This window comes from Rhinichthys klamathensis, unplaced genomic scaffold, assembly GCF_029890125.1.
Source record: "Rhinichthys klamathensis goyatoka isolate OS25496 unplaced genomic scaffold, OSU_Roscu_1.1 h1tg000049l_1, whole genome shotgun sequence".
Lineage (NCBI taxonomy): Eukaryota > Metazoa > Chordata > Actinopteri > Cypriniformes > Leuciscidae > Rhinichthys > Rhinichthys klamathensis.
In genome coordinates this window covers 974,149-991,213 of record NW_026606595.1, presented here as the reverse complement: position 1 = coordinate 991,213, position 17,065 = coordinate 974,149, and the positions used below count along the sequence as shown (strand labels likewise).

At 42.8% G+C, this 17,065-nt stretch overlaps 1 protein-coding gene across 1 annotated transcript in view; it reads right to left on the bottom strand.

The window, feature by feature from the left end:
* Nucleotides 1–3,648: 3,648 nt before the first annotated feature.
* LOC130082695 (membrane-spanning 4-domains subfamily A member 4A-like) overlaps nt 3,649–17,065 on the bottom strand; it is a 42,732-nt gene continuing 29,315 nt past the window's right edge. Inside the window, exons 3-8 of the mRNA XM_056247551.1 lie at nt 7,589–7,616; nt 7,294–7,476; nt 7,027–7,146; nt 6,886–6,942; nt 6,539–6,655; nt 3,649–3,786 (exon numbers count right to left, since the gene is read on the bottom strand). Of these exons, the coding sequence (XP_056103526.1) occupies nt 3,649–3,786; nt 6,539–6,655; nt 6,886–6,942; nt 7,027–7,146; nt 7,294–7,476; nt 7,589–7,616 (643 nt within the window). The remainder of the gene's footprint in view (nt 3,787–6,538; nt 6,656–6,885; nt 6,943–7,026; nt 7,147–7,293; nt 7,477–7,588; nt 7,617–17,065) is intronic.

Below are 17,065 nucleotides of genomic sequence, written 5' to 3'. Positions count from 1 at the left end.
TTATTATACTTAGTTCTTATACATTTTAAACTTATTTTGCACCATTCAAGTTCCGGCAGTATCACAGTAGCCCACATTTACAGTGATTTGGTGATGCAAGAGCATTAGCATTAGCATCCTCTTCAGGAGAGTCTCAGCGCCGCCGATGTGGTGCATTTCTTCTGCGAAATACAGGTTTGTGTACGTTTTATTTAATCCAAAAAAATTAAAACACGAGCCCAGCTCCCGCAAGAGATCCAGCAATCACTACCGTGAACACAAGACTTTTAAAGGTTTAACTTTTGATTTTAAAATGTTTGTTAAACGAGTTTAAATGTAGGCAGTATACATGTTAAAACAAAATATCATCTGAAATAAAGGAAGATATCATGTAGCTTAAACGAGTCATTGTCGTGTATTTTACAAAGGTTTAGATGATTACGTTAGTGTTTTCTTTTTTTACAGTAAGTTTTATTTTAGTCAGAAGTATTTGGTAATTCATTATTAATTACTGATGGGTTCCCTGTATTTTCACTTTAGAATACTGTTCCAAGTTATAAATAATTTGTTGCCTAATTATAAATAAATAGTTGTTGCCTAAAATACATGACTTTATTTTAACATTATATGTATTTGTTAAAATTGCTACTTCTATTAATAACATTAGTGAATAAGAAAGGTCACAACTCAATGTAGTTTTGTATGACTGTTCATTAGTTACTTCTTAGTTATTTTTCTTGAACCTTAATTAGTAGATAATTAGTAGTAGTTCTTCAGGAGGTATGACAGAATTCATTAGTTATTGATTAACTAGCTGTTACTTAACACAATCATAAACTTCACATACTGATTAGTTAACACATCTCCCTTAGTAGTTAACAGCAGTGAAGAGGTAGTTAATGAAGAATTACCTACTAGTTCTTCAATAATTCCCTATTAGTTATGCAGTGAGATACAGTATTCTAAAGTGTTGCCATTTACTCTGTTCGCAATATTTTGCATGATTGTATATTTTGTAGCCTAATGTCCAAACAAATCCAAAACTATTAAATATAATTGTATGTGCCAAAGTATAACAATTAATTAATTAATTTACACTAAAATAAACTATAGATGTCAATTGATGCGTAAACTATTTTACCTGAAATGAGTTGTTGATGAGGACGTCTGATCGCGCTTATGGCGTATCTGTGTGTGTGTGTGTGTGTGTGTGTGGACTGTGAAGAACTGCTAAGGAGGAGCTTGCTTCATATGAGCTTGCTTTATAGTTATACTTTAAAAGAAATACTTATTTTACTTACTTTATAATTTTAAAGATTATGTTGATGCCCTTTCTGATTAAATTTACATATAGATCAAATCTAAAAGATAGCATAAATTATAGCCATTGATTGAGGACAAAAATATCTGTGATTAAAAGCATCAACAGAAGTGTCTCTGTTCGAAACACACAATAATCCTGTAGTTGGGCACTGATTTAGCAATAAATAATGGGAAAAGGTCTTAAATGAACTATACATTTTTGCCATTTTTGTATCAACAAATCTGAAATATTACCCATAAGCAATGACTGTAACATTAATGAGAGGGACACTGCACTACTACGGCATTCATACAAAAAGTTATCATTTCAATGCACAGAAGGAACAGAGGACTTCAATGACAGAGGAGAACAGGAATGGAACAGGGAACAGGTGAGAACTATTAGAAACCAAGACAACTAATAATGAACTAGACCTAGAAATGATGACACACACGTTTCTATCCAGTTTTATGCTATTTATTATCGAAAACTGTTTCCATCCAATTGGCCTTTTACACATAAAATTGTGTGTGCCTCATCCCTAAAATAATGCAGTGTCACATTAGTTTTGTATTGCTAAAAAAACCTCCCCTTAATCCGCTTCGATACATAATTTCGTGTATTTATTATAAATTATATTGTATCTTTCGCATACCAAACATGTGTAAAATGTAGAGTAATGAGACATTGAAATCAACCCGTTTACTGCTTACTATTTTCACAAAGAATATTATTAAATGAGGAGATATGAGAAGACATCAGAAGAGGAGGGTGAAGTGGAGCAGCTTGTCCGACAGGGCTGTGTGTGGTGAAGTCCATGGGTTTGGACACAGGGCAGATCATTTGTCCTGTTTGCACATTTTAGTGTCTATAAAGAAGATTGGTGAAGTGAAATAATTACTCTCCGCATAAAGCAACAATCTGTAACTGTGAGCAGGTGCCAGGTCGTGCTGAAAAATGAAATCTTCATCTCCATAAAGCTTTTCTGCAGATGGAAGCATGAAGTGCTCCAAAATATCCTGATAGCTAGCTGCATTGACCCTGCCCTTGATAAAACACAGTGGACCAACACCAGCAGCTGACATGGCACCCCAGACCATCACTGACTGTGGGTACTTGACACTGGACTTCAGGCATTTTGGCATTTCCTTCTCCCCAGTCTTCCTCCAGACTCTGGCACCTTGATTTCCGAATGGCATGCAAAACTGAGCAACAGTCCAGTGCTGCTTCTCTGTAGCCCAGGTCAGGCGCTTCTGCCACTGTTTCTGGTTCAGAAGTGGCTTGACCTGGGGAATGCGGCACTTGTAGCCCATGTCCTGCACACGCCTGTGCACGGTGGCTCTGGATGTTTCTACTCCAGACTCAGTCCACTGCTTCCGCAGGTCCCCCAAGCTCTGGAATCGGTCCTTCTCCACAATCTTCCTCAGGGTCCGGTCACCTCTTCTCGTTGTGCAGCGTTTTTTGCTACACTTTTTCCTTCCCACAGACTTCCCACTGAGGTGCCTTGATACAGCACTCTGGGAACAGCCTATTTGTTCAGAAATGTCTTTCTCTGTCTTCCCTCTTGCTTGAGGGTGTCAATGATGGCCTTCTGGACAGCAGTCAGGTCGGCAGTCTTACCCATGATTGCGGTTTTGAGTAATGAAACAGGCTGGGAGTTTTTAAAAGCCTCAGGAATCTTTTGCAGGTGTTTAGAGTTAATTAGTTGATTCAGATGATTAGGTTAATAGCTCGTTTAGAGACCCTTTTCATAATATGCTAATTTTTTTAGACAGGAATTGTGGGTTTTCATGAGCTGTATGCCAAAATCATCAGTATTAAAACAATAAAAGACCTGAAATATTTCAGTTGGTGTGCAATGAATCTAAAATATATGAAAGTTTATTTTTTATCATTACATTATGGAAAATAATGAACTTTATCACAATATGCTAATTTTTTTAGAAGGACCTGTATATAAAGCATGAATTCCTCTCAAGCTTTGGCTGGTAGGATCTCCTCACTGTGGTTCAGTATCCCTGGAAAGTAACAGATAAGATATGTCAGTACACAAGACACTCAGACTTATTATCAGGTTTAATTTTACTAACAAGAACCACCCACCATACAAACTATTTTTATTGAAAAAGAGAAAAACAATAAAGCATGTTGTGATTGACTAATATTTCCTATATCTATTTCATGAGAAGCAATGTTAAATGCAGTTTACCAAGAAACATTCTGGTAACTCTATATTTCTTTTTCATTCTGCTAGCTATACCTTTGTTTGTGGCTTATTTATTGGATTTGCATAATTCTCTAAAAACATAGACTTCAACACAAATAACAATTGGTTGTTGGGATAAAACCACCAATAAATAATGTACCTAGTTTAGTGCCACATTGACCAGTGTAGAGTGTGTGTTACAGGAGGCTTTGCAGGCAAATGCTGAGACACAGATGGAGATGATGAACTGAGGAATGGTGAACACCAGCATTACTCCAACGATCCGCAAACTAAAATACTACAAAACATTCAACACAATTTATTGAGAAGCATGCATAGTTTGAGCTACTTATGAGAGTCCCACCAATCAGGATATAGATTTAAGCAATAAGAATAATAAAGCAATTAAGAAAAAATTCTGTCATTATTCCAAACCTATATACAACTTTCTTTCTTCTGTGAACAGGACACATTTTGATGACTGTTTTACACACATTTATAATAAATGGTAACCAAGGCATTCAAGCTTAAAAAAAGAAACGACACAAACCAAAAGATTCCTTCTGAAGTCATAGGTTCCCTATCGATACGGTTCACTTGTAGCCTGACTTCGTCATACTCATATTCTAGTCAGAATGTGAGTCTGATACTGCTTCATAGGGCTTTGATTATGAGGCGTGTCTTAACCGAACCAGGAAAAAAAAATAACTCTGCACTCAATTGGATAGACCTACAACCAATGAGAGCAACGCAGTTAGTCAACTACTTTGCATAGCACAGTTGTCAACTACAGAACTCAAATGCACGCACGCTGGAAGAAGTAAAATAACGAGTGTTGCTTCTTTTACTTGGTCCTCTATGAGTGCGACCAAATGAGAAACCACAACGACCACAGGGTTTTCATTGCGTCCCATCTTCTTAGTTACCATCGGAGCCAGCTGATAAATTAAACTTTTGCCGAATCCCATAGGAAGGACGGCAAACACATCTTTCCGATCAACAAATGCCTTGATTGCAGTTCTATGTTCGTCTTTTAAAATGAATGCGCTGTCGATTTCTTTTACAACGGACGCGATAGCGGAATCTCTACATCTCAGTTCTCCAGCTGCAGTCATCTCTGAGGGAAACCAGTTCAACCCAAGCGCTCTTTGATAACGTGAGGATTACGTCCCTGCAGATCATCTGTCCATCATCGTATAAAGCCCGCCCTGGCAATTTGATTGGCCCGACGATTTCTGAACCGATCATAATTACTCCTCAATGGAGCAAGTCCAGACCGAACTTCCCGATCAAAAAATGTTGTGGGCGGGGTTCGGGCTGGCACCCAGGCTAGTTCACTTGTATTGCGTCACTAGAAAATGGGAAAACTCCTTTGCGCTCCTGCACTCGAAGTCGCTTTTCTATGCCTTCCGAGTCGAGTCCCTGTCTTCCACCTCGCTGCCCCACTGCGGGTATGTCTGTGGTGCCTCTGGTCCCCCTGGTTCGTCTCTGGGAGCCTGGCTAGCGCTTCCCAGCCCATCCAGCTGGTTCCTCCATACCATCAGACTCAGCTATGCGATTCAGTTCGCCCGGCGCCCACCCAAGACCAGGGCGTTCACTTCAACTCTGTGAACAAATGGCCCCTTTCCTGCGTCCGGGGATCGCAGTCCTACTGGCGAAGGACGCAATAGAGCCGGTCCCTCCAGCCGATATAAAGGCCGGCGTCTACAGCCCGTACTTCTTCGTACCCAAGGAAGGCGGTGGGTTACGGCCAATCTTGGACCTGCGAACCTTGAGTCGGGCCTTGCACAGGCTCCCGTTCAAGATGCTAACGCAGAAACGCATTTTCGAATGCATCTGTCCCCAAGATTGTTTTGCAGCAATCGACCTGAAGGACATGTACTTTCATATCTTGATCATCCGCGACACAGGTCGTTCCTGCGCTTTTTTTGTTCGAGGGTCAAGCATATCAGTACAGAGTCCTACCCTTCGGGCTGTCCCTGTCGCTTCGTGTCTCTATGAAGGAGAGACTCTCCCATGAGAGAGCGTGGTGTTCGCACCCTCAACTATCTCGAAGACTGACTGATACTATCTCAGTCTCAGGAGCAGTTGTGCGAACACAGGGACATGGTGCTCAGTCACCTCAGCCATTTGGGACTTCAGATCAACTGGTAAAAGAGCAAACTGCAGAGGATCCCCCGTGCAGAGCATCTCTTTTCTCGGTATGGAGCTGGACTCTGTCAAACAGATGGCGCGCCTCACAGAGGAACGTGTCCGGTCAGTGTTGAACTGCTTGAATACAATCAAGAGCAGAATGTGGCCACTGAAACTTTTTCACAGGCTCCTGGGGTATATGGCATCCACATCAAGAGGGTAACACCGCTGGGTTTGCTTCATAAGAGGCTGCTTCAGCACTGCCCGGAGGAGGCAGGCCCAGCCCTGGCTTTTCTCTGGACCGTTCGTGCTCTGCACCTATACGTGGACAGAAAGCCTCAGCACCTCAGACCAGCTCTTCAGACCCAGCTCTTCGTCTGTTACGGAGGCCAGCAGAAGGGTAAGGCTGTCTCCAAGCAGAGTTTGGCCACTGGATAGTGATGCCATCATCTTGGTGTACCAATCCCAAGACCTGCCGTTCCCCTCAGGTTGCGAGTCCACAGAGACAGAGATGTACAGCTCCGGATAACCCGCGACAGCCACCCTAAATTTCTCCTCCATCATTTCAGTGTAAACGTTCCAAGCAAATGTAAACTTCCGTCAACACAACGCGAAGGCCCGCCTCTCCATTCATTTGATTGGACAGTGGGGGAAAAAACTTAATGACATCAAGTTGATTTTTTTTTCAACTTCAGGCGCTCAGAGCGCTCCTGCAAAAGCATGAGGCGCAGAACGCGGCTAAATCGCACGCAAAACTCTCACTGCCAATAGAAAATGAATTTAAAAAGGCGCCTAAGGAAGAAAAAAGTCATTCTAGCATATGACAGTAAGTATTTTAGAATTTTAAACAAAAAAAAAACGAATTAAAAACAGATGACAACACATTACACATGAATTAAAAATATGACCTGTAATACCTCAGCATATAAACTTGGATCCATCATTGATATTACTGCTAACTGTATGGACATCAGAAGAATGGCGAGTCCTGCAGTTATGGCACTGAACACATTTATTCCAAGAGAGGCTTTGACCTATACAAAGACAGAATGTACTTGTTTCAGACACTGAGGGGGTATACAACTTTTACTCAAACAACAGATCATTAAAAAGGCTTGCAGAAACTCTTCAGTAGGGTGTTACGTCCCAGGGTGTTCAAATGTGATTTGTTGTGAGAGACTGCTTGTGTTCCCTGTGTTGGGCTTTCTGTTTCTTTCCCTCATTCTCTCAGTTACATATCAGTTATTAAGTGGTATGTACACACCACAGAAGGATGAAGTTTATCCTGCGCAGCAACAGACAGAGATCCAGCAATGATGAACTGAGAAAGAAACGGCATTTCACAGTTCATTCTGGAAATTAAAAAAAGAGTGGCAAAAGATGGAAAACATTAAGTGAAACTCACAATGCAAGACCCCCAGTAGGTGATGCCACTATAGACCAGAATAGCAGGGTAATTGTAGTCATTGATGGTGAGGAGAACACCAAGAAAGAAGACCACCACTCCAGTCATTACCTGGACAGTCTAAGGGCAGATATAGGTCAGGTGTTTCATTCATGGCATGACATACATGTGTGAATGAATGCAGTAATCTAGAAGAAATTAAGTACTCAGAAAATTCATAAAACGATGTATTATTATAATTGATGTGGTATTAAGTAAATGCATTACCCCCAATGCCTTTGGTTGCAATTTCAAATATCCTTTAAGAACTGCATTTAGATTTTGTCCTTCGGTCTCCTGTCCATCAACAACAATACCGTTTTCTTGTGTCACCTTTAATCTGACGACTGTACCTCTGTCTGTTGAGATGAGCTCGCCGGTTTCCATTTCAGGAGAAGGTCTGGGTTTCACCTATAATCAGCATGTTCATATCACTCTTGTTCAAGTTCAATAAGAAATGTGAGCCAAGTACTTTGACTATTTAAAGATAACAAAAATATCTGTACTTCTCATAGCTAAATACCTTTTTGACAAAGATGCCTTTGTCCAAACTAATCACAAAACATTTAAAAGCAGTTTTAACTTACACAAAAACAATCACTGGAAGTTTTTTTTCATTTTTGTATCACAAATTGTAAATAAACTGTCTAAAAATCTAAAAAACAAAATAATTGTTAACTGATAAATGGTTTTACCTGAAATGAGATTTGCTGATGTCTCGAAGCTCATTCGATGAATCTGTGTGTGTGGACTCTGAAGAACAGAGAAGGAGGGACTTGCTTTACATATAGACCGGCTGCTTTCCTCTGAAAATACAAAGCGCTTTACATATAAGTGAAACATAAACTACAATAACTTATGATGAAGGTAAAAAATATCTGCGTTTCTCTAGGCTAAATAGTAGAGAATACTTTATTAACAAGAATAACAAGAATTAATGCAAATTCAACCAATTTCGTGCATGAGATGAAATTAAAGTTTGCAGGCAATAGTTTACTGTAAACTGTAAAATATACACTATGTAATCAGTGACAGTGTGTACGCATCTATGTCTAACACACAAATTCTGTGTTTTCAGGAAAGCATGTAAATATTAAATCTAATTAAACATTATAAATGTCAATGGGCCATTCCACCGAATGGGTGACATTTGCTTGCTTGTTGTTATTTTTTATGTTTTTCAACATTGAATCTAATACTACACATATTTAAGTATTCAAAATGTGTATTGGTCAATCTCAGGCAACTTTATTTATTTTTTTACAAGGTTTTAAGCAGAAGATGGGCGCATGTCTCCTCAATCCTGTTACCGAAAATCATGTGCCATTTAAAAAGCAAGTTTAAAAGCATGTCAATTAATTCCTTTGTTTTCCGCACAAGAAAGTGTTTATTTTAAAGAAATTGTTGGTTATATGTTAAAAAAATTGATATTTGTGACAATAAAATCACTATTAAGGCAAGGTGTATTTTAATAAAAAACACAAAGCCATTTTTTCATTTTAAAGAAGGCCGAAGCCTCAAGTTTATACATTTTTTTTAGAATTTAATTTATTAAATAATTGTATAAATTATGGGCCAAATAAAACTGATAAAAATAGTGGTTTAATTTAATTTTTTTAGAAAAAGAAAAAAATAGTAACAGGACTGAAAGGAACAGGATTGAGTTTTTAAGCAAAAAGTTATCAAATACATGGCATATGGCCACATAGCATAGATGCTAATAGCATGAGGACACTGAGCCATTTCTAGTGCCTTACCAAAAGTTAATATTTGTAAAATAAAAAATATTAATCTAAGAGAAAGTTTAGGTAACAGTACCGTATGTTGTGATTGACCTCCTCAGTCATAGTTAAAATTTCATCAAATATACAGAAATTAAAATGAGAGGACTTACTTATGGTCGCCCCATTGCCTTCAGAAGATCCAGATGATGCGACTTCCTGTTGAAAATGTGTCTTGTGGAATATTCCCAGTTTTTCAGAGGGGGGATGTGTTAGGGTAACAGGACTGAATGTAAACCCGGGGACATGACTAAAATGTGTATTTTATCTAAAATATTAGATCAAATGTTTTTTTATTTTTTCATTTTAAAGTAGATTGGATATAAAGTCACACAACAATGCAACAAAAATCTGATTTCTGAAGGATTTTAATCATTATATTTCATGGTAAAGTTTAGAGATAGAGAGTGGGGACATGCAGAAAATGCCATTTTTTTGTGTTCTATGTAGTTTTTATTAATGTTTTTAGTTATATATTTTAAATTTGTAGTTAGCTTAATGTGCATGATATTTTGCTTAATAATAAAATGTATTTTAGAGTTAATTTTCATGCAATTTTATACATATAATGTCCTGGGGACAGAAATGTCACCCTTTCGGTGGAATGGCTCCAATCTGGTCTGTTTTCTAAACCTATAAAAATATTTATAAATGAAATCCAATCAAAATAATTGTTTCCCCAGTTGAAAAGCCCCAGTTACATTCGTAACAGAGCAGACACACTTTTCTCTGTTACGGTTTTCATGTTGGGACCAGCGTGGCATACTGGTTGCTGGTTTAATTTTATCAATAACAGCCAAATGCCATATAAACTATAAACTATTCAATGCACTTTATTACAATAAACAAAAAGGCACAAAGCTCCCAAGGTTCCTCGATCTGAGCTGAGCAGCAGTTCTGAAGCTCAAACCGTGGAGAATGCCATCATCCATATTGAGGTCGTGGGTTTGATGCCCTGGGAATGTGGGAACTGATAGTGTGTGTTGACATAAGTCTCGTTTTGCAGGCACCTACAGAAGACTGCCCTAGTTTCAAACCAGTCATGTTAAAGGCAGTTTATCATGCAGCATCTGTGGTTGATTCATATTTCCTCTTCAATCTGCTAGCTGTACCTTTGATGTTTTGAGTAAAGTGAGTTGAGGCATTAAAACCACTACTCTGTTTACTGAAACATTGGTCAGAATGATAACGACAGATGTAGACGATAAACTCACCACAGACCACAAGCTGTCGAGCACAGGCACAGCTTCTCCTCACTGAACAGAAACCTTATAGTTCTGTTTCCACACATCTCAAACACGTGTGGTCTTCAAGTGAGCGTTACAGATCAAGTACTGAAAAACTAACTTTATTTTGCCTTTTTATAAGTTTCCAAAAAAGTATAGTGTGTGTGTGTGTGTGTGTGTGTGTGTGTGTGTGTGTGTCATTAAAGCTCAATATGATGGCTAAGGCCACACTTAATACATTTGAATGTTTCTAGTTTTCTACTTTTTATTTGTTTCAGGAGAGATTTATATTTCGTTTGCTTTGAGGGCCTGTTTGTTTAAACATTTCTATTGATTTACTTTATTTCTTTAATATTATTTACCTACATATGGTCTCTTTATGTGTGCATTAAAGATGAAGAGCAATAACTCGTTACTACAGTGCATGGTAGTAATTAAATAAAACAACAATTTGACAGAGATATGGGTTTACATTTTATTTCATTTTGTTTTGAATTGTTGTGTGTCTTACCCGTGGTTCTGCCGGGATCCATGACGGCGTGTGTCAGAGGCCTGTTATTAAAAGGCCGTGGCATTTCCTGATTATATCTTTTGCTGGGAATTATGGGAAATGTAGGTTGTGGGTCCATATTTGTCTGCGTCATTTGTTAATTTGAATGTGTTGTGCATAAAGTATACTTTGGTGTGTTAATGGTGAATGTGATTTCATATGTTTATATATTTTATGTATTTTCTGATGTATTGAAGTTTGAATTGATATTGTGTGAGACCCCTGTCATTATAAAATGGTTTGGTCTGATTTATTAAAAGGACTTAATTGTGTCTGAGTTAGTTCAGGTGAGGATCCTAGAAAACATCTGAGACCCAGAACTCAGTATTTTCCTGGTTCCCTTTAGAAAGGGAACTCGCACTGCGTCAGAGCGCTATGGGGAACGCCTCCGCGCGAACCGGTGTCTGAAACGCAATCCTATTGGCCGGCGACAGCCTATGACATCATCACTAGTGCGACCCGGAAGTATATAAGGGGAGCCTGGAGAACATTTCCTCCCAGGGACTGTTTTGTACTGATGGTGAAATGAAGCTTTGTGAAGCAATGAGGCTTTCCCCTCAAGTGTATCGTGAATTGGTTCATTACTCGAAGCTTTTCAACACGGTGCACACTAACCAGGGCTGGACTGGCCATCGGGCATACCGGGCATTTGCCCGGTGGGCCGACGTGCTTTGTGGGCCGATGCATCTCATACTTAAATTTTTTTTTTTTTTTTTTTGTCTGAACGGCCCATAAAACTCGTACATCGGCGGCCCATTGTTTAGTTTTGTTTAATTGGCGGCTCTGGGATCTTTGTGCCGGTGTAATGCATTGGACAAAAAAGTCCACGTAGTTTTTTCTTTTTCTCACAGACCGGCGCATGATGAAACAAGTAAATCAGCAGCCCATTGGTTATTTTCTTGATTGACACTGGGCTGGTCCAATCACATCTTTAAACTCCTCCCCCTTTGAGCTCTGAGTGAGCGAGCAATGTCAGTGTGTATCTGTCAAAATAGTCAGAGCGATGGAGAAGAAACACAAGGAATGTGCAGAGAAATAGCGTGAAAAAAGAAACTTCAAAGGCCCTTCAAGTGTCTGATGAGGATAGTGAGGAGGATAAGGAGAGAGATGAGTGAGTGCAGAGAACTGTGGTAAGCAGAACTAGGCTACTGTCACAACACTTATGGTGTGTTCACACCGAACGCGAATAGAGCGTCAAATACGCGTCTATCGCGTTTAGTTAGAGACGCTTGAACATTCGCTCGAGTTCAAATTTTTCAACTTGAGCGGAAGACATTCGCGGCAAACGCGTCGCCCAATTCGCGTCATTCGCAACGCCCGGCACGAATGATGCGTCTATTCGCGTCTTTGCATTGACTTTGTATGTAATCTACTCGCCCAAATAATTAAATTCGCGTTCGGTGTGAACACACCATTAGGCTATGTAGGAACCCACTACCCAGTTACGCATTATTTACACATCTGCATATTTGACGATTACGCATTTTATTAGAATTGTAATGAGACAATAATGAGTAATGAGTTTGTAAACCATATTTTTCTTCAAAATAAAAGCTCGATGCCGTTTCCGTCAAAATAAAAGATCATGTGCTTCTCTGTATAGAAATTAGTACGAAACTAATTATGAAAGTTGCTTTTATTTTTCAGTGCATTTGTTTTACAACATATGGCTATTACTGCCATGGGATTAATATTATAACTATTATTATGTAGTAGTGTAATGTAGACAGACACTATATCACAACTAAAAGAGTTTTGAGTTTTTCTTTATTCAATTTGCACACTGAATATGGGTTGGAGCTCTTTATTTTTAACTCTCAAAGTGCACCAGATTGATGAATTTAACATTAAAAAGCACAAAATTTTCTTACGGGGGAGCATGCCCCCCAACCCCCCTAGAGGGACAGAGGTGCACTCACCACAGATTTCACAAAAACCTGTGGGAAAAAAACGGTATTGCTATCCCAGCTTATAACTTTCTTTAGGATTCTGTGGAGTATAGTTCAACTTATAGTTATTTCATCGGTTAAACTCTTACTCACTACTATTCACTTATGGCATTAGTGGTTTTAATAGGAGTTGGTATACATATTCAAGGGCGTGCAAAGTTCGGTTGTGTTATATAGTGGGCCAGTCTGGGCCAAAAATGCCCAGGCCGATTTTTTGTCCCAGTCCAGCCCTGACACTAACGACATCTTGTGGTCAAAGGGTGGAAGAGCTACCTTTCCCAATTTTTTTATTTATTGTTTTATGTTATAAATCACTAGCCTGACTACGTCAGAATTCGTACTTCCGCTCAATTTCAGTTCGCTTCTGTACTCAGTCTGAGATAGCGACCTATCTCTCAGTTTTCCTCCGGCCTGAAAACAGCCGGCCAATCAGCGAACAGAGGGCGGGCTGAGAGCCGTGACGTAGTCGCTAAGGGCCGAGTTTAAGACTGTATTTTAGGTCAGGGAAATCGAAAACGACCGCGGATATGGAGATGCGGGATGCAATTCGCTCTGTTGTGGAGAATATTCCCGGTAGGGGTGTGACGAGACGCTTATTTCACGAGACGAGACGAGACACGAGATTGGGTTCACGAGAACGAGACGAGACGAGATTTTTGCACAATTTTTCAGAAATCCTCAATGACAAAATTCATAACTGGAAAAATAGTATGCAGGTGCATTTTGCAATGTTTAACTAATAATCTTATAAAGTAGACCTGAAATGACATGCATTATGAGTATGAATTATCAAATGCATTGAAAGAAAACAATATACAAGCACTGTAAAAGGTTTTTATTGACTGGCTTTTCTCTGTATGATTTCACATTAGTCTCTTCAGCCCTTACTGTACATTTAAAGGGACACTTCACCCATTTGCATTAAGAGGTCCATTGTTAGAAACCCAGTCATACTATTGAATGGTCGTGCAACATTCTCTCATTTTCCCCTGAGACGAGAGAAATCCGCTATTTACCTTTTTTTTACTTTCTCCTACAATGACGCAAAAATCGTCATTTGACGTCATTGTAGGAAGAAGTGTAAAAAGGGGGGATTTCTGTAAAGACTACAAGCACTAGAACCCTTTCAAACCCGCCCATAGGGGGACCTAATGCGCTAACAGAGCTATCACAGATCAGTGGGTGGGACTTCACTTGCAGATACTGAAATCAATATCAGCCATCTTGTTTAGAAGCTAAGCTAACAAGCGCTGTGGAGATAGGAAGTTACGACAATGACGGAAGAAACTAAACATGATATGGAAGAAACTAAATATGATATGGAAGAAGAGGATTTTGAAATTCTGCTGCTCGAATCCGCTGTTCGTGGATATCTTTACAAGCCGCGATATAGTGAAGAACAGCTGAGGCTGATGGAGGAACAGGAGGCGGACGAGGAGCCCGGACTGGCTCGAGCTGGGCGGACTGGAGCGGACGAGGAGCCCGGACTGGCTCGAGCTGGGCGGACTGGAGCGGACGAGGAGCCCGGACTGGCTCGAGCTGGGCGGACTGGAGCGGACGAGGAGCCCGGACTGGCTCGAGCTGGGCGGACTGGAGCGGACGAGGAGCCAGACTGGCTCGAGCTGGGCGGACTGGAGCGGACGAGGAGCCCGGACTGGCTCGAGCTGGGCTGACTGGAGCGGACGAGGAGCCCGGACTGGCTCGAGCTGGGCGGACTGGAGCGGACGAGGAGCCCGGACTGGCTCGAGCTGGGCGGACTGGAGCGGACGAAAGGCCCGGACTGGCTCGAGCTGGGCGGACTGGAGCGGACGAGGAGCCCGGACTGGCTCGAGCTGGGCGGACTGGAGCGGACGAGGAGCCCGGACTGGCTCGAGCTGGGCGGACTGGAGCGGACGAGGAGCCCGGACTGGCTCGAGCTGGGCGGACTGGAGCGGACGAGGAGCCAGACTGGCTCGAGCTGGGCGGACTGGAGCGGACGAGGAGCCCGGACTGGCTCGAGCTGGGCTGACTGGAGCGGACGAGGAGCCCGGACTGGCTCGAGCTGGGCGGACTGGAGCGGACGAGGAGCCCGGACTGGCTCGAGCTGGGCGGACTGGAGCGGACGAAAGGCCCGGACTGGCTCGAGCTGGGCGGACTGGAGCGGACGAGGAGCCCGGACTGGCTCGAGCTGGGCGGACTGGAGCGGACGAAAGGCCCGGACTGGCTCGAGCTGGGCGGACTGGAGCGGACGAGGAGCCAGACTGGCTCGAGCTGGGCGGACTGGAGCGGACGAGGAGCCCGGACTGGCTCGAGCTGGGCGGACTGGAGCGGACGAGGAGCCCGGACTGGCTCGAGCTGGGCGGACTGGAGCGGACGAGGAGCCCGGACTGGCTCGAGCTGGGCGGACTGGAGTGGACGAGGAGCCCGGACTGGCTCGAGCTGGGCGGACTGGAGGAACAGGAGGCGGACGAGGAGCCCGGGCTGGCTCGAGCTGAGGCTGATGGAGGAACAGGAGGCGGATGAGGAGCCCGGGCTGGCTCGAGCTGAGGCTGATGGAGGAACAGGAGGCGGATGAGGAGCCTGGGCTGGCTCGAGCTGAGGCTGATGGAGGAACAGGAGGCGGATGAGGAGCCCGGGCTGGCTCGAGCTGAGGCTGATGGAGGAACAGGAGGCGGACGAGGAGCCCGGGCTGGCTCGAGCTGAGGCTGATGGAGGAACAGGAGGCGGACGAGGAGCCCGGGCTGGCTCGAGCTGAGGCTGATGGAGGAACAGGAGGCGGATGAGGAGCCCGGGCTGGCTCGAGCTGAGGCTGATGGAGGAACAGGAGGCGGATGAGGAGCCCGGGCTGGCTCGAGCTGAGGCTGATGGAGGAACAGGAGGCGGATGAGGAGCCCGGGCTGGCTCGAGCTGAGGCTGATGGAGGAACAGGAGGCGGACGAGGAGCCCGGGCTGGCTCGAGCTGAGGCTGATGGAGGAACAGGAGGCGGACGAGGAGCCCGGGCTGGCTCGAGCTGAGGCTGATGGAGGAACAGGAGGCGGACGAGGAGCCCGGGCTGGCTCGAGCTGAGGCTGATGGAGGAACAGGAGGCGGACGAGGAGCCCGGACTGGCTCGAGCTGGGTGGACTGCTGGTGCCTGTGCTCTCGCTGTGAGCTACGGACACAGATAGAGTCCTTCTGCTGCAGAGAACTTTAACGATGGCAATTTCTCCTGGACGAAATCTCAGAATCAGACGAGCACACGGACGTTTGTGTTGTGATGTGAACCATCCTAGTGTCGCACCGCTTATGTTCTGACTGAACATCCAGGTATCATGCAATAATTCACCATATAGAAAGAAATACAAACGAGGAGTAATTCGCTAATGAGTTTGCCAATGTAACGGGGTTCGTTGTTGTGGGAAGAAGGAGGCGGGAAACGGCGAACATTTAAACATTTTAATAGTAAAATAAACAAATACAAAACAAAAGTATAAGCTAGCTGGCCACACACAACAGAAACAAAACATAAAATCAGGCCTGTTCCTTTTGTGCCTCCGCTCCTCCGTGAGAGATATGAGACCGCTGCACACTGGTGTCATTCATTATCACTCACGCCACCGGCCTCGCGCCGTCCTCTCACGCCCCTCGCCCTCGTCCTGCTCGCCACAGCCAACTAACTAGACATTTTGTGTGACATGAATTTCAAACTCTTTTGGCAGCTAGCCTTGTAGACGGAAGAGTGATTTCTTTTCTCTGATGTTTGCGCTGTTCTGGATTAGTGGGAGTGGCTTGCGGAGCTGTTCAACGTGGTGCATTGTGGGAGTTGTTGTCTTGCATACAAATGCGCCCTAAAGTTATTTTCTGTCTTTTCTCGGTCAAGGGGGCACCAAATTCAAAATTTCTTTTACATTTCGACTACATATATAACCCACTTTCAATAAAGATTAATGTTGAAATGGGTGAAGTGACCCTTTAAGAGCTTTCAGAACTTCTGATTGAGGCTGTGTGTGACCTCCTGAACTCCTTGAAATCTTATTAAGCGCAAACAATAAGTGCAAGTGCAACCATAATCAAAGTTAGCACACAGACTCTTTATAATTGTTTTCAAATTGCTGTTGTATTTTGCACCGGCGGTTATAGGGTTAATGCGGTGAGTTCGGAAAGGCCGGGTAGAGAGAAACGAGGCTGGTGTGTTTGTCTCTACAGTTGTTCTTGCGTTCCGATTTGTCTGTTGTCCTTAAGACATTACAGTACTCTCTCAATATATTCGAAGTGCAAACTGAGACCATAGCCGCAAATAAACAGTCCAGAGATGGGTATTAGGAGACGGACTATTGTATGTTCGCGGCCTAATTTGTGCGCAATGCACACCAGGGAGCTTGTGTTTTACTTTCACTTTCGTGATCGCGCGTACTCTGTGTATAGGCAGCAGCGGTGCTGAGCGTGCATTCTACAATAAGACATTTATCAGACGTTAGTCTATGTTGCACAACGAATCCTCCGCCATCCTCACGCGATCAGTGAACTGTGATTCG